Below are 25,915 nucleotides of genomic sequence, written 5' to 3' on the forward strand. Positions count from 1 at the left end.
TAGGAACCTTCCAGGGTTCCTATTAGAAAACTCTTAATGAAATTAAATTTATAAAATTAACTCTTAATGAAGTACATATTCTGGTTTCATTTTTGAGATTGAATGTTCTTGTTTCCTATGTAAGAAATCTAAGACAAAGGCTGGAATCAGCATTCTCTCCATCCCGACTTGTTATGCTTAGTGAAATTAATCATAGAGGCTATGTTAAGTCCCATTTATTCCCAAGTCCAAAATAAAATTACATGACTGTTAAATGCCATCTTTTAATTATCGGCAGAGTTGATTTGCTATTGTTCTGGGCTATCTAGAAAGTTCTCTAAATTGGGAGTTTATAAATCTAGTTTCTCAACCTGAGTAGATAATGTATCTTTAAACACAACAATTTTATGAACTGAAATTGCCCATCAAATTTAAATATATCTAAGTCTTGTGATAAAATCAATGGCTTAAGTATAATCAAAAATATAATACAAAACAACTGGTCTTATGATTTGGTTCTTTGTGTCTTTGTAATTCACTTAAAAACAACAACACTCTTATTGTTTATTTTGTTTCACAGCATAGAGATTTGATTGGAAATTTCTGGCTTCTTATTATAATACTATTTAAATTGTTCACAAAGATATGATTATCCATACTCTATGACTGTTCCATTATTTGGAATGTAAAAGCATATTGGACCCTGACTGGTGTAGCTAAGAGGTTAGAGTGTCAGCCTGTATGTCAAAAGATTGAGGGTATTGATCTCCTGGTCAGGGTATGTGCAGGAGACAACCAATCAATGTGTGTCTCTGGCAGGGATGTTTCTCCCTCTCCTTCCCCCTTCTTTCTCTCTCTCTCTCTCTCTCTCTCTCTCCCTCTCTCCCTCCCTCCCTCCCTCCCTCCCTCCCTCCCTCCCTCCCTCTCTCCCTCTCTCCCTCTCTCTGTATGTTTTTGTCTCTCTCTCTGTCTCCTCCTTCCCTTCTACTCTCTACTCTCTTAAAAAAAAAAAAAAAAAAAAATCAATGGAAAAAATATACTCTGGTAAGAATTAACAATAAAAAGAAAGCATATTTGGTTAATAGTTATTTTCCAGTCAAATAAAAGTAGATTGCACTTTTAAAAGTAAGTTATTGGAAGCAAGTGTACCAAATAAAAATTTATCAACAGTGTACCATTTCTGTTGTTCATTCTGACTTATGAAAGCTCTATTTATATAGTCCATAGGACAAATCTGTCTTATACAAAATGAAAGAAGTAAAAAAACCTTTTATACAAGCCTTCTGGAAAACATTTTATTCCATGAGTGGTATATGTGTACACACATGCATTTCTCTGTCTAGTGGATTTAGTCAAGTTGCTCCTTGCTCTAAATTAGGGGTGTCAATCAGAGAAGGGGCCAAAATCTAAAATCCAGCCTAAATCGCGGGCCAAATGGTTTACTGAACAGTCATAAACTGACAATGTCATAAACTGACAGCGGAGTGCAGTGATGACAGCGCGGTGTGGGCCACATTGCAAGGCCTGGCGGGCTGGAATTAGCCCGCGGGCCTTGTGTTTGACACATGTGCTCTAAATTAAAGACAGAAGATAGGAGAACTTGTAATTGTAAAGAATCTGGTATCAATCATAGAAGTGCTTAATGACATGCTGATTTTAAATGTGCCGCACTGGAGTTTAAACACAATACTTCCTACTTTAAGATGTGTGGTCTTGCTTTGTGCTGCCTACAATAGAGGTTAACAGGTAAGCAATAGTGGGAACTCAGGACCAGAGTTCTGCTAAAAATTTCAGCAAGAAGAATATAGTCTCAGAATAGTTGTACTGCCTTTGATTCACAAAGTAGGCATGATTAGAAAGCAGAAGAATAGGAAATCAAATTTATTCCTTTACTATGATAGAAATAGTAAGCTATGTAAATCTCATGTCTGATGTAATAGATACATTATACATTTGCACAGTAAAAAACACATAAGAGTCAACAAATACTGCTTGTCCCAAGATAGGTTGCTATTAAGTTAATAGATAGTAAAAATTTAATAGGCAAGTAGGCAGGCTTTAATTAGTGTATAATGTTTTGAGTTCTTCCTACTCTACAGATGATTGATTACTTGAGCCAGTGTTTATTACAACAATTAGGTTCAAGTTAATAAAAGTGATGGAACAACAATATATATTATAATATGAATTTTCTGCAGTTTTATTTTTCTTTGGGGTTGTGGTACCCCTTTTTTCTGTCATAAAAAAAAGATAGCTAAGTTAATGTTGGCTTTTTTCTTTTAAATTTTTTTCTTTTTCTACAAAATTCACCAATACATTGATAACAAATGGAGGACCTTATAATAAGGGGAGAGAGCTATTAGGAAGAATAACTTAGTGCCTCTTCTCCTAAATATTGGTGTTAGGAAATTACCAGTTTCTTGACTTAATGAACCATACTTTCGAGAATCAGGTTATTGCAAAAATAAGTATTTTGCCCTGGCTGGTTTTGTTCAGTGGTTAGAGCATCGACCTGTGGACTGAAGGGAGGTGGTTTGGATTCCTGATAAGGGCATGGACCTGGAGTTCAGGTTTCTCAGCCTTGGTAGGGGCGCATGCGGGAGACAATCAACTGATGTGTCTCTCTCGTGTTGATGTCTCTCTCTCCTCCCCTCCTCACTCCCTTTTACTCTCCCCTAAAATCAATGGAAAAAAATATCCTAGGATGAGGATTTTAAAAATAAACCACACAAAAACTTAAATATGCTGAAACTACCCTATTGTTTCTAAAAGTATTAGCCTTTAGTCTTTAAGTTCTTCCTGTGAATCTTGAAGGAGCTTCCTTCTACATGTCCCAAATATTTTGTGTAGAAGTGTTGTATTTTTAGCTTTACGAATCAACTAGAAGATTTACTCAGGATCTGCATTTAGAGTATACTGGCAGAAGATTTCATTTGGTTAGTAAAATACTAAGTGTTGCTCTGGACTTTTTTAGCTATTAAGAGTGGAACTGTAATCTCTTTACTTTTCTATAATATATATTTTTTTTAATATGTCATCACAATTGTATAATTGACTTGAATCTTACTTAAAGGAGTATACTTTTCTAAAGTATAATCTTGCTAATATTTTCCTATTGGTTTTACAGCTGGCATCCCTCGTTCAGTATTAAAAGATTGGCGTAAAGTCAAGAAGCTGAAGCAAACTGGGGAATCCTTTTTACAGGATGACTCCTGCTGTGAGATAGGGCCTAATTTGCAAAAGTGCCGAGAATGTAGACTTATTCGGAGTAAAAAAGAAGAAGAACCAACCCATTCACCAGTGTTTTGTAGATTTTACTACTTTAGACGGTAAGTTAAAAAACATGTAATTGTGGGGAAATATGTTTATGGATATTGGAAATTATGCATTCGGAGGATCCTTTTTGGAGATAGGAGCCGCCTTGTTCCTGAAACATTGTAGAACTAGAGGCCCGGTGCACGAAATTCGTACACTTGGGAGGCGTCCCTCAGACCAGTCTGTGCCCTCTTCGCAGTCTGGGACCCCTCACTCCTTACTGCCCCCTTGAAGCAGAGACAGGAGAAGCTCCCACCACCATTGCTGCGCTCACCAGCCAGGAGCTCAGAGCTTCTGGATGAGTGGCGCTCCCCCTGGTGATCAGTGCACATCATAGCAACCAGCCATTCAGTCAATTTGCATATTAGCCTTTTATTATATAGGATATTAAACTTAGTACTGAATTTAAAAATGGCTATTTTGGAATAAATTCATATTTACACGGTTTATATGTATTCATGGCCTTTCGCTACTGAGAGATTTATCCTTCCCTAATGAGAAATGAGAAATGTTTAGTTTTTTTTTTTTTTTTTTAAGTGATAGGAAACAGTTTGTGTCATATAGAGATTTTTTAAACATTTACTAGTATATGCCTGGCCAAAACAATGTCCCATTTATATCTGTGCATTAGCTAACAATCAAAATATTATATAAATCTAGGTAAATAATGTAGACATGAAATTAAAGTCAGTGCGTTATATTGGAATACCCATTCCTTTATCTTGTTAAACATATATGTAGCTATAAAATTATAAGTTGTAATAGGACAGAAAGGAATTATTAGTATCATTTCCCAAGTTTTATAGTGTAAGTTTAAAAATTTACCAGGTGAACTGGTTAAAAATGCGGTTTTTTCAATAGATGGAGTCATACTTATGTTGATATAAGCAATTTGATATGTATGCTATTTTGTTGTATTGATAGCAAGCTTCAAAACTTCGTATATCAAATTTTCTGAAGGTGTTAACATAGATATTTTTACGCTTAAAATGTTGAAATTTGTGCCAAAAGAAAAGCATTTGCTAGAAGTCATGATTCATTATTTTGAAAAAAAGTGCTGCTTAATACTTCGTGAAGCTTATGGTGAACATGCTCCATCTCAAGATACTTGTGAACGCTGGTTTAAATGCTTTAAAAGTGATGATTTCTATGTGAAAGACAAAGAACGTCCAAGGCAACTGAAAAAGTTTGAAGACCAAAAATTACCACTGTTATTGGATGAAGATGCATGTTAAACTCAAAAACAACTTGCAGAAAGATTAAACGTTGCTCAGTAAACAATTTATGATCACTTTTAAGCAATGGGAAAGATTTTAAAGGAAGAAAAACGGGTGCCACATCAACTAGAAAAAAACAAATGAAAAACCAAAAAGTCATCAGTAAAATGTTGCTTCAACGGCACAAAAGAAAGTCTTTCTGCATTGAATTGTGACTGGAGAGGAAATGTGGATTTATTTTGAGAATCCCAAACGCACAAAATCATGGGTTGATCCAGGTCAACCATCAACATTGGACTGCAAGGCCAAATCGCTTTGGAAAGAAGACAATGCTCTGCGTTTGGTGGGATCAGGAAAGTGTGGTGTATTATGAGCTTCTAAATCCAGGTGAAACTGTTAATTCTGATCACTACAGACAACAATCAATTTGAACCACACTTTAATCATGAAACTACCAGAATGTCGCAGAAGACACAGCAAAGTAATTTTGCTTCATGATGACATACCATCACACACTTCAAAACCAGTTAAAGATACGTTAAAAGATCTTGCCTGGGAAGTATTAACCCACCCACTGTGTTCACCAGACCTTGCTTCTTCAAGATCACCACTTGTTCTGATTGATGGCACATGCACTTTCTGAGCAGCACTTCAAAACATACAAAGAAGTGGAAAATTGGGTCTCTGAATGGTTTGCCTAAGAAAAGTTCTATTAGGACAGTATCCACAAATCACCTGAAAGATGGGGAATTGTAATGGACATTACTTTGAATAAAGCACTTTTGATGTTTCTCTTGAAATTACCGTGTATTCTTTGATCACAAAATCTGCATTATTAACTGTGAACACCTGATATAGTTACTATTATTCTGTAATATTACATTATTATATAACCAAAGTATATTTAATGGTAATATTAACATTTCCAATAATACCTTAATACTGAATCTCACAGGTAGATTTGTAAGAGGTGAATGAAGAATAGCTGGTTTACCCTAGGAAGTAGAGACTAATATCTCAGATTCTGGAATCATTCTTATTTCCTGTATGAATTATAATGGTAGGTAGGACTATGGCTAAGCCTCACTCATCTGCATAATATGGATGATAGAGGTATTTTACCTCAGAAGGGTTTCATGAAGATTATGTAAATACACAAAGTCATTAATGTAATGCCAAGCACATATGGTATACTCTAATGTTAGCTGCAGTTATTTTTCTAATCATTAGCATTATCTTCCTAAGAAATTAGGAGGTACTTTGCAAGTATTCAGTGCTGATAGCTCAGTAGAGATCCCTAAAGTATGTATTTGTAGGAAGACAAGTTTTATTTCTTAGTTCTTTACTTCATGATCTTTCTACCCAATAATTCTCAACAAAATAGTTATAGATGATAATACACATGAAAGTACAAAAAAGGAATCAAAGGAAAGTGGTTTGAAAAGATAAACTCTTAGAAAGTTTGGAATGTAATATACAGGTAAATATACAATAATATCAAGCTGAAATAAGATGATGGGCTAAAATAAAGGGAGATATTGGCATTTTAAAAGGAAAAAGGGTAAGGTAAGAAAAGAATGTGAAAAAGAAGCAAAGACGTTGGTATCCATTAGAAAAGTCCAGAATGACTTGTAATGAACTTTCAGTATCCCATGTTTGCGACTAATTACAAAAATAATTGAATAATCCCCACCAGCTATAAGAAAAGGCAATTTTGCCTCCCATTTATCCTAAATTTCTCTGTACTGAGTACTTACAGTAGTTACATTAATTGGGTGTCAGAAGCTAAAAGGCAGTGAACACACTAATGGGTTCCTAATAAACTTATTAAGAATTTCACCCTTGGAAAAACCAAGATGGCGGCATAGGATAGACACCTGAATGCAGCCTACCACAACAAATTTGAATTTAGAACTGAAAAACAGGGGAATCATCGCCCTGAAGCGCAGGACGGCTGGCTGAGAGGAGGCTCTACCGTCTGAGAATGAGAGAGAAGGTACACTGAACCTCAGGAACTGTGAAGGTACAGAGAACTGTGCGCTCAAAAAGGCGGCCACCCGACTTCGCTGCCTGCTTGCTTGCAGAGTGTGGAGAGGGCGGGCTGAGTTCACTACTGGCTCACTCCTGCACATGGAGAGGACGAACAGCTAAAGCGCGGCTGGCTTTTTTGTTCAGGAGGAAATCAGAACCACCCTTTTGCTCTGATAGATGGCCCCAGACAGGGAGAGGCCAGACCGTCAGGCAGTGGGCTGAGATCTCTCAGAGGTGTGTGGAGCCAGCGGTCATTACTGTGGGACTCAGAAACCAGACCCTCATAGGGAGGGGCTGAATAAAGCTTGTCTGCACCACCCTGTGACTCCGCCCCATCCAAGCGGAGCACAGAAGCCCTTCCAGTGGCTAGCTTTCTAGTTTGCAGTGAATAGGACTCTCCTAGGGAGTGACAGACAGGAATCCAAAGCTTGTCTGCGTCTATACCAAAGAGCTGCACGTGCATGCAACCAATCGTGCGGGATTCAACAAAGTTTGTGCCACCCCGAGACTCCGCCCCATTCAAGTGGAATACAGAAAACCTTCTAGCTGAGACACTTTTGATCCTCATAGCCAGTTGGCTTGGAGATCAATGCTTCCCAGTGATACCAACAACAAGGCTTAACAACAAGACTGTACACACAGCCCACAAAGGGCTACACCAAGACTGTCCTCCTCAGGTAAATGGGAGGCTGACTCACTGAATCATATAGGACACCTTAGCACACAAAGCCACCCTACCGACTCAGGGAAGCTGTGAAAATGCCGAGACAAGGAAACATCACAAACAAAAGAAATGGAGGGAAAGAAGCGACTGGATATAGAGTTCAAAACCACGCTTATAAGGTTTTTCAAGAATTTCCTAGAAAAGGCTGATAAAATAAACGAGACCTTTGAGGATATGAAAAGGGATCAACTAGAAATAATACATTGTCTGAAATAAAAAATATTATACAGAGTCCTAAAAACAGAATGGAAGATCGCAAGAATCAAGTCAAAGATTTGAAACACAAAGAGACAGAGGACACTCCTCCATAGAAACAAGAAGATAAGAGAATCCAGAAAGTTGAAGATAGTGTAAAAAACCTCTGGGACAATTTCAAACGAACCAACATCAGAATTATGGGGTCCCAGAAGAAGAGAGAGAGCAAGATACCAAAAGAATACTGGAAGAAATAGTGACAGAAAACTTCCCCCACCTGGGGAAAGAAATAGACTTACAAGTCCAGGAAGTGCACAGAACCCCAAACAAAAGGAATCCAAAGAGGACCACACCAAGACATATCATAATTAAAATCCCAAGAGCAAAAGACAAAGAGAGAATACCGTAGTTTCCGACGTATAAGATGACTGGGTGTATAAGAAGACACCTAATTTTACAGTTAAAACATAGGTTTAGGCCTATATTCGCAGTATAAGACTACCCCCCACTTCCGAGGCAACAGCAGTTCTTTTTTTAATAGACCGCCTCACTGACTCTGGCCAATTTTTGGTTGACTTTTTTTCGTTTCAAAAGTCATCTTATACGCCGGAAAATACGGTATTAAAAGCAGCAAGAGAAAAGCAGGTAGTTACCTATAAAGGAGCACCTATACGATTGTCAGCTGATTTCTCAACAGAAACCATGCAGGCCAGATGGGAATGGCAAGAAATATTCAAGGTGATGAATAGCAAGAACCTACAGCCAAAAATACTCTACCACTCAGAATCGAAGGCCAGATAAAGAGCTTTACAAATTAAAAAAAAGCTAAAGGAGTTCATCACTGCCAACCCAGAATCTTATGAATTGCTGAAAGGGGTTCTTTAGGAAGAGGAAGAAAATATAGATAAAAATTATGATCAACAAATACATAACTATCAATAAGTGAAACTAAAAGCCAAGTGAATTAAAAAACCTGATGAACAATATTAACTGGTGAATATAATAGAATCAAAGGTATGGAAGGGGAGTGGACTGACTATTCTCAGGGTAAAAGGGGAGTGGGGGGTGTGGGAAGAGCCTTAACAAAAACTGTGCGCCTATGGATGAGGACAATGCGGGGTGGGGAAAAGGCAGAGGGTGGGGTGGGAACCTGGTGGAGGGGAGCAATGGAGGGGGAAAAATGAGGAACATTTGTAATATGAACAATAAAGATTTATTTTAAAAAAAGTTTCACCCTTGTTCATCGAAATCAGGTTAATAAAGTGTCATTTTAATTATTGAAAAATATTAAAGTAGGTTTACAGGTAGTTGTATGGAAAAAAAATACAATAGTTAGTACAAGAATAGACTGTTAAGTGCACTCACAACTGAACCTATTTTGCCGCAACCTGTGTAGGTACTTGGCGTTTTTGTTTGTTTTTTGTTTTATTTTTGTTTTGTTTTGTTTTTGTTTTTTAATCCTCCAAGTAAAAGTCTTTTTTTTTTTTAAATAAATTTTTATTGTTCATATTATTACAAGTGTTCCTTTCTCCCCCTTCCCACCCCACCCTCTGCCCTTTTCCCACCCCCCATTGTCCTCATCCATAGGTGCACAGTTTATGTTCAGTCTCTTCCCACATCCCCCTCTCCCCTTTTCCCCAAGAATCATCAGTTCACTCCCCTTCCATACCTCTGATTCTATTATATTCAACAGTTAATATTGTTCATCAGATTTTTTTTTTTTTAATTTCCTTGGTTTTTAGATTCACTTGTTGATAGTTACGTATTTGTTGTTCATAATTTTTATCTTTATTTACTTTCTCTTCTGAAAGAACCCCCTTCAGCAATTCATATAATTCTGGTTTGGTGGTGATGAACTCCTTTAGCTTTTTTTTATTAGTGAAGCTCTTTATCTGACCTTCGATTCTGAGTGATAGCTTTGCCGGGTAGAGTATTTTTGGCTGTAGGTTCTTGCTATTCATCACCTTGAATATTTCTTGCCATTCCCGTCTGGCCTGCATGGTTTCTGTTGAGAAATCAGCTGACAATCGTATAGGTGCTCCTTTATAGGTAACTACCTGCTTAGCTCTTGCTGCTTTTAATATTCTCTCTTTGTCCTTTGCTCTTGGAATCTTAATTATGATTTGTCTTGGTGTGGTCCTCTTTGGATTCCTCTTATTTGGAGTTCTGTGTGCTTCCTGGACTTGTAAGTCCAATTCTTTCCCCAGGTGGGGGAAGTTTTCTGTCACTATTTCTTTCAGTATGTTTTCGATATCTTGCTCTCTCTCATCTTCTGGGACCCCCATGATTCTGATGTTGGTTCGTTTGAAGTTGTCCCAGAGGTTTCTTACATTATCTTCAATTTTTTGGATTCTCTTGCCTTCTAGCTTCTGCAGAGGAGTGTCTTCTGGCTCTTTATGTTCCAAATCTTTGACTTGATTCTTGCGATCTTCTATTCTGTTTTTAGGACTCTGTAGAATATTTTTTATTTCAGACAATGTATTCTTTATTTCTTGTTGATCCCTTTTCATATCCTCATAGGTCTCATTTATTTTATCGGCCTTTTCTAGGATACTCTTGAAAAACCTTATAAGTGTGGTTTTGAACTCTATATCCAGTCGCTTTTTGTCCTCCATTTCTTTCGTTTGTGATCTATTTGGTTTAGGCATTTTCGCAGGCAGCTTTTCTGATGGGGCGGAGTTTCAGGGTGGAGCCTACAGCCTTGGCTTCCGTCAGCCCCGCCCTATGGGACTCCTGAGACTCAGGGTCCTTCAGTACTTGTTGCAAGCGCCTCTGAGAGAAAGGTGCCCTCGATTTTCGCCTGCTGCCAAACAGTGTAGGCTCTCCCGCAATGGGCCCGAAACTGGGGTTCAGTTCAGTTGGAAGTGGAGTTGGAGATGGCGTTCAGAGCAGTCTGGAGCCCCTGTCTCCTTCCCGCCAGGGCAGTCCTACGGCACAGCCGGCCGTCCCTTCTCTGCGTGCAGTGTGCGCGCCTCTGGGACCTCCTTTCGCCGCCTCCCCAGGTTCCGCCTTACAGCCCAGCTCCCTGTGGGTGAGCCTGGGTCCCCGGGGTCTGGCCTAGAATGGGGGTTCAGAGCAGTTGGGGGCCCAGCACAGTCAGAGTGTTTATCTCCTTCCCGCTAGGGAACGCCAGCCAGGCACTCGGCCTCCCTCCTCTCCGGCTCCGTCCTCTCCACGCGCCACGTGTCTCCGTACCTTGGGCTTTTACAGCTCCTCCGCGCTTCCTTCTGGTTTTCTCCTTGCTTCTCGTTGTAGAATTTCCAGTCAGTCGACTTTCCTGTAGTTCTGGGTAATGTCCATTTTATATTTTATTGAAATTGTTGCGTGCGGCTGCGGCTAGGTGCCTACCCGAGCAGCCATCTTGGATTCTCCCTCCAAGTAAAAGTCTTAAGTAATTTCTAGCATTGTCAACTTGAGAGGTTCCTGATTTAGATTTTGTATAAAATAACTGCAGTGCTCTAGAAAACATTTAGCTAACATTGTAAATCTTTTTCTCATCAAATACTTGGACATAGTTTTTGTTTTATTAAAATTAAGTTGATAAGTTGAGTAATAGGGAAAATGTTATTTCTTGAAACAACCTAAAATTGGTACTGCTTATCATTGGCATTTGTATAACACTATGGGAATCATCTAAATTGGTTAAATTTAATTAATAATTAAAGTGTGTGTATATGTGAACTACTGTGTTTTCTTTTTAAATTATAAATATACTATCTAATAAAAAAGGGATATGCTAATTGACCATCACACCCTCACAAGATGGCAGTGCTAACAGCCACAAGATGGGCAGTGCCCAGTCCCCTCAGCCCCCTCTTATCCAGCCTCAGTCCCCTCATCCCCACCTCATCCAGCTGGAGTCCCCAGTCCCCTCAGTCCTGCAGGGGAAGGCAGTTGGGGGCAATCAGGCCAACAGGGGAGGGCAGTTGGGGATGATTTTGCTGGCAGGGGAGTGATTGAGGGCTATCAGGCTGGTGGGCAGAGTGGTTAGGGCAATCAGGCAGGCCTGTGGTTAGGAGCCCACAATCCTGGATTATGAGAGGTATGTCTGACTGCCACAGGGACGGGGCCTAAACTGGCAGTCAGACATCCCCCAAGGGGTCTCAGATTGGAGAGGATGCAGGCTTGGCAGAGGGACATCACCCCAACCCATGCATGAATTTTATGCACCGGGCCTCTAGTTTAATATAAAAATATAAATTTATTATAAATGTACAACTTTAAAATACCTAGACTTCTATCTTGGTGAATAATTCTTTTATGCTTTAATATTTCAGATTGTCATTTAGTAAAAATGGAGTTGTTCGAATAGATGGTTTCTCTTCTCCTGACCAATATGATGATGAAGCTATGAGTTTATGGACACATGAAAATTATGAAGATGATGAACTAGACATAGAAACTTCTAAATACATCTTGGATATAATAGGTGATAAGTTCTGTCAATTAGTAACATCTGAAAAAACAGCTTTGTCCTGGGTGAAAAAGGATGGTAAGGAAATTATATACTTAGAACATGAAGTTGTATAAATTTGATTTTAAGAATTTGAAGTATGTTTTATTTGGGAGAAGTCCCTAATCCTGCCTAGTCTTGTTGACTTTTAATTTTGATGATAACACTTTTTATGTACAAGTGCACCTATACATACTTAGGGTAAAAGATACATTCTAATCCGGCCAATATGGCTCAGTGGTTGAGCATCATAAGGAATCAGGAAGTCCTAAGTTCGATTTGCGAACAAGGCACATGCCTGGGTTGCAGGCTCAATCCCCAGTAGGGGATATGCTGGAGGCAGCTGGTCAATTATTCTCTCTCATCGTTGTTTCTCTCTCTCCCTCTCCTTCTCCCTTTTCTCTCTGTAAAAATTAATAATAAGAGTTAAGTTGATAAGTTGAGTAATAGGGAAGATGTTACTTTTTTTTTAAATATATTTTATTGATATTTTACAGAGAGAAGGAAGGGAGAGAGATAGCTAGAAACGTCAATGAGAGAGAAACATCGACCAGCTGCCTCTTGCACACCCCCTACCGGAGATGTGCCTGCAACCAAGGTACATGCCCTTGACCGGAATCGAACCTGGGACCTTTCAGTCCGCAGAACGACACTCTACCACTGAGCCAAACCGGCTTCGGCAAAATGTTACTTCTTGAAATAACCTAAAATTGGTATTACTTATCTTTGGCATTTGTATAACACTATGGGAAGAAGGGAGAGGAATAGAGAGTTAGAAACATTGATGAGAGAGAAACATCTATTGGCTGCCTCCTGCACACCCCCTACTCAGGATGTGCCCGCAACTAAGATACATGCCCTTGTCTACGGCCATACCACCCTGAACACGCCCGATCTCGTCTAAGATACATGCCCTTGACCGGAATCGTACCTGGGACCCTTCAGTCTGTAGGTTGACGCTCTATTCCCTGAACCAAACTGGTTATGGCTATATTAAAAAATATATATATTTTTTTAATAAAAAAAATATATATATATTTATGAGGAAAAAAAAAATATATATATATATATATATATATATATATATATATTTTTTTTTTTTTTTTCCAATTAGTGTTGAAATGAATGGATTAGCAGTTTGTGAAATCACAATAGCATTTTACTGTTTCTGCCATTATGACATAGTTTAGCATTGACAAAGACAGTTTGGATATAAAATTGGGAAGTTACAGCATTTGCCAAAGGAAAAAACAATCCATCCCAGTTATTTAAGTTTTTAATCTAGTATAGTTCATCTTAGTCTTTAGAGTTAGATGTATATTTAAAACTCAACTTTACACCCTGATTAACTGTATGACTATATAATAGGAATAACTTCTTTATAGATTTGTTTAGAAAGTTGTCAGGTTAATTGTGTTTACTTATGTAAAGTACCTACAATAGTAAGAGCTCTAAATGTTAGCTTCTTTGGCTTCCTTTAAATCAGTGGTTTACCCCACTCCCACCCCCAGGAGATATTTTTGGTTCAGTAACTAAAAAGTATTGGGATTAGAGTACTAGTACATAAGTATTACACATTTTACAGTGCACTAGATCAGCTGTTGCCAACCGGTGGTCCCTAGACCACTAGTGGTCTGTGAGGTCTGAAAGATTGCCGACCACTCCATTAGATAATCCTCCACACCAGAGAATTTTGTGGTACAAAATGTCAAATGTGTCAAGATTAATTACTAGTTACTTCAAGAAATCTGCTATTGCCTGGCCAAAGTGGCTTGTGCATCACAGTTAATTGATCATCGTTCCATTTCCCATCCACTGAAAAGTCACCAGTTGATTCCCTGTCAGGGGACTTACCCAGTTTGCGGGTTCGCTCCAAGTCAGGGTGCATATGGGAGGCAACCAATTGATGTTTCTCTATCTGCCTCTCTTTCTAAAATCAATAAAAACATTTTTAAAAAGAATCTGCCTTTGATTTTTAGTATAGGGTGTGTCCCCCAAAAACATATGTACATTTTGAATTATTAATTTCAATGGGTTAAATCTGAAAAGAAAGAAACATCAATTGACCTATCAGCTATAAAGTTTGTAAACAGGTTTTGGGACCTTGTATATCCTTCAAAGTTCTTGATTTGCCTTCATGTTTTTATTGTTGTGTATTTCAGCAAAAATTGCATGAAAAAGAGTATGTTTACCATTATATTTTTGTTGCTCTGTATTTCAGCCAAAATTGCCTGGAAAAGGGCAGTGCGAGGAGTCCGAGAGATGTGTGATGCATGTGAAGCAACGTTGTTTAACATTCATTGGGTCTGCCAAAAATGTGGATTTGTCGTTTGCTTAGATTGTTACAAGGCAAAGGAAAGGAAGAGTTCTAGAGGTTGGTTCATAACTTCATATAAATTTAAATTTTTTTTTAAATTCTTTATTGTTGAAAATATTACATAGGTCCTCCTATTTTCTTCTTTAATCTTATCCTGCCCTCTTCCATCCTCTCCCCTACTCCCAAGCCCTTAACCATTTCCATGAGTTATACATATATGTATACAGGTTCATTGGTTGATTTCTTTAAGTCAAATTTTTTATAATGTTTTCTCTAGGATCATGAATCTGGAAATTAGATAAGTGTGGTGTTTTTTCCGTTCTTCCATAATACATTAGGAAGTTTTTAATAGGAGTAACCACAGTTTACTAATGGTCAGATTTTTTTAAATTATTTTGTTACTTTTTAAATTAACCCCCGAGGATATTTTTCCACTGATTTTTAGAGAATGGAAGAGAGAGAGGGAAAGGCAGAGAACAATGTAGATGTGAGAGAAACATAATGATTGGTTGTCTCCTGCATGTGCCTCAAACATGGGAAGATGAACGGGGGACAGTTTAGCGTAAGTACATAGTTTGTAAAGAAGAAATAGTTATTCCTTTTGATTGGTTACCGGCAACAGTTCTGAAATTTCATACATAAGCAGGAGGCAGTGGCAGATGATGATCAGTACAGAAATTGATGCAAAGCTCCAACTACATTCAGAATGTGAGCAGTCTGTCAGTTGGCCCACAGCTATTAACTCATTAATTACTTATCTCTTTATCTTACTCTCCGGTGCACTGCAATTTAAGATGTCACAGTTTTTCTTCTGTAGCTATCAAGTAATGGCTTTTTCACATGTTTCATGATGATTTCTTTCCATGTCTTTGAAGCATAAAAGAAAAGTGAGTTAGTGAGTGATGAAAGTATATCAGTCTAATGTACTAAGATTGGGCAAAAGCCATGTTTGGCACAGAAAAAAAATGATCAAAGGAGATTAGGTACAGAGAAGGTAGAATCAGACAGGGTAGAAAGAGGTAACTAACACATTAATGATAATAAAGAATGGTCATTTTAGAAAAAGCTAAATATCCTATTTTTATAAAATTCTTCGAATGGTGGAATTATCTTTTTCTTTTTTTTTTAAGTACCATACATTTGAATCTTACCACTGACATTTATATAACTGTTAAGGTCTTTATATATAAGCCATCAATTCTATACTTGTATAACTGTGAGTGATATGAAAGTACATATGTTGTGATCTTACAGATAAAGAACTATATGCTTGGATAAAGTGTGTGAAGGGACAGCCTCATGATCACAAACATTTAATGCCAACTCAAATTATACCCAGTTCTGGTAAGTATAAATATACATTACCCTGTTTCCCGAAAAATAAGACAGTGTCTTATATTAATTTTTTCTCCCAAAGTTGCGCTAGGTCTTATTTTCAGGGGATGTCTTATATTTCCATGCACTAGGTCTTATTTTCGGAGGATGTCTTATTTTCGGGGAAACACGGTATTTACTTAGTGTAATAGCACTTAGTTGCTCAAGATTATTTGGGCATATGTAAGATTAAATGGAATGGAGAGGTAATGTGTTTTTTTTCTGTTTTTGTTATTTCTCAATGGAGGATATTTTTCCATTGATTTTTAAGGAGAGTGGAAGGGAAAGGGAGAGACAGAAAGAGAGAGGGGGGAGTGGGGGAAGAGAAAGAGAGAAAAAGTAATGTGAGATGTGAGAGAGACACATCCATTGGTTGCTTCCTCATGCACTCCAGTGAGGCTGGGGATTGAGCCCACAGCCAAAGTATGTGCCCTTGACTGGGAATCAATCAAACCTGTTGACCCTTCAGTCCACAAGGCTGAGCCAAACCGGCCAGAAAGGGGTAGTGTTTATTTCATATTAAATTGTTTGTGCTCTGTTCTTAGAATTCTCCATTTAATAAAGCTAATAAGCCCAGCCATAACTAAGTATAATAAATCACAGATGAACTATTTTTTAGAAGGGGAAATCTAGAGTTTAATGAAACATTTATTAGATTTATAATAAAAAGTTATTCTACTTTTTTTGAATACTGAATTGTAAGAGAGTAAAGAATGGAGAATATGAATTTGGTTTAATGATCAAACCTGTACTAGATAGGAGAATTGAAGAAAAAAATTAAATGGCACCCCCCGAAAAAAGGGGAGGGAAGGTATAATTTTTTAACATTAGTTGTAACTTTTTAATTAACCACCATTATATTTTGTAGTTTTGACAGATCTTCTAGATGTGATGCATACCCTTAGAGAAAAGTATGGTATTAAATCCCATTGTCATTGTACTAACAAACAGAATATACAAGTTGGTAATTTTCCTACAATGAATGGTGTGTCTCAAGTGAGTATAAATTTCTAATTATTTAAATAAAATGCATGGTTAATTAGCTTTGACACTTTATATTCAATTTAAGACACATTTTTAAAATTGTTTGTTACTATAAAATCTGACTCCTTTTAATTAAGGATTAATTAAGGAGATAGAATTTTTAAAATTCTGCTGTTCGATTCTTACAGGTTTTACAGAATGTTCTTAATCACAATAATAAAATTTCTCTGTGCATGCCTGAATCTCAGCAGCAAAATACTCCTCAGAAGTCTGAGGGTAATGGCGGCAGCAGTCCCGGGAGTGATGTAAGCACAGACAGCAAGTTAAGTCCCCCAGAATCCCAGTCACCACTACACTGGTTAGCAGATCTTGCAGAACAAAAGTCCAGAGAGGAAAAAAAAGGTAAATATCATTAATTATCTAAGTATACAGTGGCCCTTGATCAATATGGATTTGAAACGTGTGGGTCCACTAACGTGAATTTTTTTCCATAAGTACCTGTACTGTTCAGGTGAATTATGATTGTGAATTATGATTCACAATTGGGAGTCCACTGATGTGGAATGCCAACTATATGCATTAATCTATGCTATTTTATATTGGAGACTTGAGCATCCATGGATTTTGGTATCCGTGGTGGGTGGGGTGTCCTGGGACCAATCTTCCATAGGTATCAAAGGAAATAAAAACTTATATGTGGATTTTTGACAGCACGGGGTATTGTGGGTACCCTTAACTATGTTGCTCAAGGGTCAGCTGTATAATAGAGTATTATAATATAACCAATAATGTACTTTTATACATTAATGTATTGATACTATTCACATAAAACAATTTACTTTTTTGTCTTTTTTTCCCCATTATGGCTTAGCCTCAGTAAAGCCTTTTTCTTCTCTTATTAGGAACTCACCTTCCTGTGATTACATCAGAAATAGTTGTAAAATCATTTCTGGGATGAGCATATCAATAAAGCCTCTGGGCAGTAGATTTGTTATTCACATATTACAGGTGTACCGGTTAGTAATGTGGATTTTGTAATCAAAGAATACACAGTAATTTCAAGTTAAACATCAAAAGTGCTTTATTCAAAGTAATATCCATTGCTAGCTACACATTTCCCCATCTTTCAGGTAATTTGTGGATACTGTCCTAATAGAACTTTTCTTGTTTTGAGGCAAACCATTCAGAGACCCAATTTTCCACTTCTTTGTATGTTTTGAAGAGCTGCTTAGAAAGTGCATGTGCCATCAATCAGAACAAGTGGTAATCTTGAAGGAGCAAGGTCTGGTGAACACAGTGGGTGGGTTAATACCCAGGCAAGATCTTTTAACGTATCTTTAACTGGTTTTGAAGTGTGTGATGGTGCGTCATCATGAAGCAAAACTACTTTGTGTGTCTTCTGTGACATGCTGGTAGTTTCATGATCAAAGTGTGGTTCAAATTGATTGTTGTCAGTAGCGATCAGTATTAACAGTTTCACCTGGATTTAGAAGCTCATAATACACCACACTTTCCTGATCCCACCAAACGCAGAGCATTGTCTTCTTTCCAAAGCGATTTGGCCTTGCAGTCCAATGTTGATGGTTGACCTGGATCAACCCATGATTTTGTGCGTTTGGGATTCTCAAAATAAATCCACATTTCCTCTCCAGTCACAATTCAATGCAGAAAGACTTTCTTTTGTGCCGTTGAAGCAACATTTTACTGATGACTTTTTGGTTTTCCATTTGTTTTTTGTTTAGTTGATGTGGCACCCATTTCCTTTCTTTAAAATCTTTCTCATTGCTTGTTTACTGAGATCATAAATTGTTTACTGAGCAACGTTTAATCTTTCTGCAAGTTGTTTTTGAGTTTCTTCATTAATATTTGTAATTGTTAGTCTTCAAACCTTTTCAGTTGACCTGGACGTTGTCTTTCACATAGAAATCATCACTTTTAAAGCATTTAAGCCGAAACTGGTTTGGCTCAATGGATAGAGCGTCGGCTTGGGGACTGAAGGGACCCAGGTTCGATTCCGGTCAAGGGCATGTACCTTGATTGCCGGCACATCCCCAGTAGGGGGTGTGCAAGAGGCAGCTGATCGATGACACTCTCTCATCGATGTTTCTAACTCTCTATCTCTCCCCCTTCCTCTCTGTACAAAATCAATAAAATATATTTTTTTTAAAAACAAAAACATTTAAACCAGCGTTCACAAGTATCTTGAGATGGAGCATGTTCACCGTAAGCTTTGTGAAGTATTAAGCAGCACTTTTCTTCAAAATAATGAATTATAACTTCTAGCAAATGCTTTTCTTTTGGCACAAAATTCAACATTTTTAAGCATAAAAATATCTATGTTAACACCTTCAGAAAATTTGATATACGAACTTTTGAAGCTTGCTGTCAATACAACAAAATAGCAAACATATAAAATCGCATATATATCAACATATGTGTAACTCCATCTATTGAAAAAAATCCACATTATTAGCCGTTATACCTAGTCCTCCTTCCTTTCTCAGCTATAGTGTTCTTATTTGTGGCAAGTATAAACTCATGTCTAAGATTTTGAGGAAGGCCTTTTTATATTCCAACCGTTTGACTCGGTTTTGAAGGATCCAGCCCATCCTTTGGTGTGTGTTGAGGAGAATAAATTACTAGTGTATAGTTTTTATGTCTCACTATAAAATACAGAGTGCCTGTTTTTTCGATACTTTAGCAGCATGTTTAATTTTATAAAATGTTTTATTTCAGAAAATAAAGAATTTGCCCTTGAAAAGCAAATTAAAGAAGAGGAAGAACAAGACAGTCCTGATTCTCCAAATAGCAGAATATCACCTACAGTGTCCCAGAATAATGAACAAGGCTCAACCTTACGGGATTTACTGACCACAACAGCTGGCAAGCTACGTGTGGGTTCTACAGATGCTGGCATTGCCTTTGCACCAGTATATTCGATGGGAACCTCAGTGAGTGAAATGCTAGATTTTTTACCTTAATATGGGCCTTACGATTAGATGATTTGGATACTCAGCTTTGAACTACATAGTAAATAGAGTCAGATCAAATACACCAAATTATTTGGCATGTTCCTGTTTGCATTATAACTCACAACTTGAAAGTTGGAGATTTTGGTTTTTCCAAGATGAATGAATAAGGTTAGATAAGTGGCATTTTGATGCCAGAGGAGCCCTAAGATACTCCTGCAGAATCTGAAAACGATATATCTAATGAGGGGAGAGGGGAGAACATGGAGGTAAATGTTTGGTTAGTTAAAGTAAAATATTCAAAAATCAATTTTGCTTTCATTGTTCTCCAGAGAAAAATACAGATAACTGTATAGATAGGCATACATTTTTAGTGGCCATTAAAAGTATATTGGAAATTCTACCTCTTTGTGCCCTCTGCCCCAATCCTAAAACAATATAGGAAGTAGGAAAGCCACAGTTCCAGTTGTTGCAGACTTGGCCTCACATGGAGACCACCAAAATTCTGATTCCCACCTGAAAGGGCAGGAACAGTGTAAGGACTACAGATCCATATTCAGTGACATGATTACATATTCTTGAGGACAAATAAGTTATGTGTGTTAGTTGTGTGCTATGTTAGTAAATCAAAATGAAAGTTTAGTCTGTCTGGAGTTGCTTAATTGGTCAGCGTCATCCTGTGCTCCGAAAGGTTGCCACTTGGATCCCCAGTTGGGGCACTTATGAAATGTTTCTCTCTCACATCAATGTTTCTCTCTCTTCTCTCTTCTCTCCTCTCTCCTCTCTTCTCTCTCCTCTCTTTCTTTCTCTCCATCTTACTCTAAGTATGTCCTTTGGTGAAGAGTAAAAAAGATAGTTTTAAACTGTTTGCATTTCTTCTCAAAATATAATTTTCCCCCCTATAGAGTGGTAAAAGTGGAAGGACCATGCCAAACATTCTTGATGACATAATTGCTTCAGTTGTTGAAAACAAAATTCCACCAAATAAAGCCGCTAAGATAAATGTAAAACCAGATCTTAAAGAAGAGCCTAGAGAAAGCAGAAAATTTGCCACGGATGAAAATAAATTATACAGTGACATACCACATTCTTGGATCTGTGAGAAGCATATTCTTTGGCTTAAGGATCATAAAAATACTAATAATTGGAAGCTTTTCAAAGAGTGTTGGAAACATGGACAAGTGAGTATTTTAAGCTGATTTTAGTGCACACTCATAGAGGAACTGAAACTAAAGAGGCAAAATGGTTCTCTTCTTTGAAATACAAAAAAAAGGGTGGGATAGTACTTAATACAGTTGGAGTAGAAGTAAGATATAACAGGATTACCAGATTGATTGTTTCTGAATTTTTATTTTTGGCCAGATTTATATGAATTTAGGAAAACACTGATTTTTTTATTTGTCAGCTGACTTAAAAAGCCATTGTAGCCGAAACCGGTTTGGCTCAATAGATAGAGCATCGGCCTGCGACTGAAAGGTCTCGGGTTCGATTCTGGTCAAGGGCATGTACCTTGGTTGCGGACACATCCCCAGTAGGGGGTGTGCAAGAGGCAGCTGATCGATGACTCACTCTCATCGATGTTTCTAACTCTCTATCCCTCTCTCTTCCTCTCTGTAAAAAAAAGTCAATAAAATACATTTATTAAAAAAAAAAAAAGCCAATGTATTTTCATAGTTTGGTACTTCCTTTTTTTGACACTTCTCTTTTAGTCTACTTAATAGATTTCATATCTGCTATTAAAGTGGTAATAATATTAGCATTTTTTTCTTGAACTGACGAAAAGTATAGGTATTTTTGCCTTTAATGTTTACCCATAGACTATTTTTAACTTAGTTCATCTAGTCTTAAATGACACACTCCATTATATAATTTTCAAAAATGTTTGAACCAAGTTTTGATGTAATGTTTGATACACATTTCAAATGGCAGTGTATGACATCAATGCACAAATTATGAACAAAATTAAGAATTTGCATGATTTAGGACTAACACCTTCAGTTTTTTCTTGCTTTCTGAAAAACATCATTGCTATTTTGTTTCACTTTCTTCATTCCTCAGATAGTTATTGAGCACCTAATAAAAGCCATTCTTTATGCTTGCCACAAAGGATATGAAAATGAGTAAGTTGCCAAAACCAGTTTGGCTCAGTGGATAGAGCATTGGCTTGTGGACTGAAAGGTCCCAGGTTCGATTCTGGTCAAGGGCATGTACCTTGGTTGCGGGCACATCCCCAGTAGAAGGTGTGCAAGAGGCAGCTGATCGGTGATTCTCTTTCATTGATGTTCCTAACTCTCTGTCCCTCTCTCTTCTCTGTAAAAAAAAATCAATAAAATATATTTAAAAAAAAAAAAGAAAGAAAATGAATAAGTTATATAAAAATTAGTAAGATATGAATAAGAACTGTTTTAATACAGTTCTTAATCTTTTTTTAGGTCAGTAATTCTTTTTAATATCTAATGACAGTTTAGTTTCTCTCTCCCCAGAAAAAATACATACCTGTACATTATATACATTTGATGTCGTATCTCACATCCTTTATCTCTAGATTACTTATAATACTTAGTACAGCCGAAACCGGTTTGGCTCAATTGATAGAGCGTCGGCTTGGGGACTGAAGGGACCGGGGTTCGATTCTGTTCAAGGGCATGTGCCTTGGTTGCGGGCATATCCCCAGTGGGGGGTGTGCAAGAGGCAGCTGATCGAAGACTCTCTCTCATCGATGTTTCTAGCTCTCTATCTCTCTCTCCCTTCCTCTCTGTACAAAATTAATAAAATATATTTTTTTAAAAACACTTAGTACAGTGTAAATGCTATGTGTATAGTTCCTATATGATACTGTTAAGGTAATAATGAAAAGATAAAAGTATTTTTATGTGTTTAATGCAAAGGAAACCATCGTAAGCCTTAACTACATAGTACATATCAGCAACAACAGAACATCTTTTATTTTTCCTACTATTTTCTGTTCACGGTTGGTTCAATCTGCTAATTCAAAAGCCATGGATAAAAGAAGGCTGATAGCACACAATATTTAGCTTCCTTTTTTTTTCTTTTTTTGAGGAGCAAGGCTTGTCTCTCAAAGCTCAACACCATTGCTGGGTTATAGTTTAGACCGCTTAATTTTGTGTGGGTTTGAAATAGTCACTTAAGTATTTTTTATAAACATGTTAAACATTCTAAGAAGTTTGTTCAAGGTAACTATACAAACCCCAAATAGGGAATGACTAAACTAAAGTACTAATTCAAAAAGGCTGATCTGAATTAATGCCCTAGGAGTTAAGTGAAATCTTTCTAGATAGACAATAGGCTAGAGATGCTTTAAACAAAAGCATCAGGTTTTGTGGGAATTGTTAGTAAGTAGTTTTGTTTGTCTGGAGCACAGATGTAAGAGTTCTATGGGGTAGTGGTAAAGAAATGAGATACAGTTATGATTGTGAATCTGATTTTTCAGATTATGAATGGCCTTTATATATCATACTTAAAAAATTTGTACTTTATCCTACAGACAATAGATTTACTTCAGTAATCAAATTAAACTGACATTTTAAAATGACATCAAGCAGGAGCAATAAAGATTTGTTTTTTAAAAATGACATCAAGCAGATAGTTGAATTAGAGGGGAATGAGAGGCATGGAGTTTTCAGAATTTTTGGAAGATGAGGATGATGGTAGTCTAAGGGTTCTTTTTCAGAATAGTCTAAGTAACTTGCCCCTATAATTTTAAGAAATCTTTTCTTAAGCTGCTGGTTACCATCAGATAAAATGGCATAGGTTTGGATAAAAGAGTTATTGAATATGCATAATTGGTGCTAAGAATTAATATGTGAATTGCCAACAATAGTTAATTATCTAATAGCTGAACTGTTTTAATAATAGTTGGACATATCATTAAGCCCATTAAAGTAAATTTAATGGAGCAGTCATCCATGTAGTCAACCAGATTTTAGGGTGGTTTTTTATTTTCTTTGGTTTTGAGATGACTATTGTTATAAGAGCCCTAGCTAGAGGTTGTTCTTCTATGGTTCCCTAAATTTAATTATTTTATTAAGTTTAAGTGTACTTAAACTTCTTTTACAAAAGACTTTTTAAGTCACACCTTTGTGTTCTCTATATCCCAGACTTTCATCTTCATTTATAATAAAGGAATTAAGGTGGGGGCGAGGGAGCAGGCTGAGAATAATACATCATATTGCCTAAGAGATTTGTGTTTTGTTTTGTTTTGTTTTTTTAATCATCAGCATTGGAGTTTTAACAGCTATAAAGCTTCAATTGTTGGTTTTTAGTTTAGAGAGCCTTGAGGGATTTTTAATTCATAGGATTTCAAAGGAGGGATTCACTTTCAGAGAATAGTCATTAGGCTTGAGATGTAATGTTATGCCTAGTTTAATATTTTTATTTATTATGATCCTTGTCAAGGTAAAAAAATGTAACTGTGGTTTAAGTAATGGAAATTTAGAATGTATATCAACTTTTTAAATTATTATTATTATTTTTTATTGTTTGAAGAATTATAAATAGTAGTGCATATGTCTCCCTTTCCCCACCCCCCCCCCTTGATCTCCCTCTAGCCTTCCTTACCCCCCCCCCCATGTCTTGTATCCATTGGTTATATTTATATGCATCAACCCAACCTTCCTTGCCTTCCTGCTATAGTCTGTCCAATGGTTCTTTATCTCTATAACTATTTTTTTCCCATTTCTTTTCTTTGAAAAATCTTGCAACTGCAGACTAGAAATAAACATATAATAACAAAAAATGTTTTAGTCCCAACTTTATATCAACTTTTAAGCTCAAGGACTTTTTATATAATTTGCTTTAAAAATCTTAATACATATATTACATACATACAAACAAATGAGTAGGTTATATTGTGTCTAAAAACTAATCTGTAAATAAAGCAACCAAAAATCATATTTATACTGTCTAGAAGTGAAATTTTTACTGTATTATACACAGAATTCCCTTATCACTTTTTCTTTTTAATCATATTCTGTATTGTGAACACCTTTCCAAGTCAGGGCCTATTTTTGATAGCTCTTATTCTCGCAATTTGTCATTAGTACTAAAACTGAACATTTGTTGTATGTGCTTATGGAGTCTAATTTTGGAAGTGTCCATGTATCTTTCAACTTTTACTTATCTATTTATAAGCCTGCAGTGGTTTCTGGTGTACATAAGAAAATGAACATGAGCTTATGGAAGTCGGAATCAATTAGTCTTGATTTTGGAGACCACCAAGCTGATCTTCTGAACTGCAAAGACAGCATTATTTCAAATGGCAATGTCAAGGAATTCTGGGATGGTTTTGAAGAAGTTTCAAGTACGTTTTTGTTTTGTTTGTTTACTGTTTTTTTGTTAAACATATTAGTATTCCCCCAAAACAATAAATTGTAAATACAATTTAACAGGTTTTTAATCTTTTAAACTTCTATATTACTTTGTTGTCTAATAAAAAGAAACAAGTACATATGTTCCTCAACTTACAATTGGTTACATCCTGATAAAGTCGTAAGTTGAAATTAGTCAAAATGCATTCACCTAACCCGTGGTCCGCAAACTGCGGCTCACAAGCCACATGCAGCTCTTTGGCCCCTTGAGTGTGGCTCTTCCATAAAATACCACTGCCTGGGTGAGTCTATTTTGAAAAAAAAAGTGGCATTAAGAGAAGTTTAAGTTTAAAAAATTTGACTCTCAAAAGAGATTTCAATTGTACTGTTGATATTTGGCTCTGTTGACTAACGAGTTTGCCGAACACTGACCTAACCTATAGAATGTCAAGCTTTTAGCCTAGACTACCTTAAGTGTTACATTAGCTTACATACAGTGGGCAAAATAAACACAAAATGCCACATAGGAAAAGAGGAAAATTCAAAATTAGAAAAATAGTTTCTACTGAATGCCAGTTTTCACACCATTGAAAAATGGTTTAGTTGATCCATCCTAAGTCAGGAACCAGCTGTGCTTGGAAAAAGGAGACTGAATCCTATTCTTGATTCCACATCTAATTTCTTTTGGCCATAAACAAGTCTTTTAATTATGGTTACTTATATCACATGAGGAATATTATTTGGCAACCTCATAAACCTTTGGAAGTTGAGTTATGAAATTTATATAAAACACTGAAAATTAAAAAAGGTAATTTTAATAAAAATTGTAGTAGTATTTTTTAAAGAACTTATATGCATAAGGAACAAAAGTCTTAAAACTAAGTACATAAGAAATAAAAGCCAATTATGCACGCATTCATTAAATACCTACTGTGCAACAATTGATGTATTCATTCACTTTTTACATTTCTTCCTCTCCAAACATTAATAAAAATAAAAAGGCAAAGATTACCTTTTTTGTAATTAATTG

At 36.6% G+C, this 25,915-nt stretch overlaps 1 protein-coding gene across 9 annotated transcripts in view; it reads left to right on the forward strand.

Moving 5' to 3' along the window:
- Positions 1-25,915, forward strand: part of JMJD1C (jumonji domain containing 1C) — a 207,745-nt gene that overhangs the window by 166,711 nt on the left and 15,119 nt on the right. For 8 of the 9 annotated variants that reach the window (XM_084903943.1, XM_084903944.1, XM_084903945.1 and 5 more), the window contains 9 exons: positions 3,107-3,308; positions 11,739-11,953; positions 14,136-14,288; positions 15,486-15,575; positions 16,474-16,601; positions 16,778-16,991; positions 19,326-19,540; positions 20,464-20,739; positions 24,710-24,878. In XM_084903943.1, coding sequence (XP_084760069.1) covers positions 3,107-3,308; positions 11,739-11,953; positions 14,136-14,288; positions 15,486-15,575; positions 16,474-16,601; positions 16,778-16,991; positions 19,326-19,540; positions 20,464-20,739; positions 24,710-24,878 — 1,662 coding nt within the window. The remainder of the gene's footprint in view (positions 1-3,106; positions 3,309-11,738; positions 11,954-14,135; positions 14,289-15,485; positions 15,576-16,473; positions 16,602-16,777; positions 16,992-19,325; positions 19,541-20,463; positions 20,740-24,709; positions 24,879-25,915) is intronic. The other variant, XM_084903942.1, reaches the window with a different exon arrangement.

Source organism: Pipistrellus hanaki (assembly GCF_964339955.1).
Source record: "Pipistrellus hanaki genome assembly, chromosome: 14".
Lineage (NCBI taxonomy): Eukaryota > Metazoa > Chordata > Mammalia > Chiroptera > Vespertilionidae > Pipistrellus > Pipistrellus hanaki.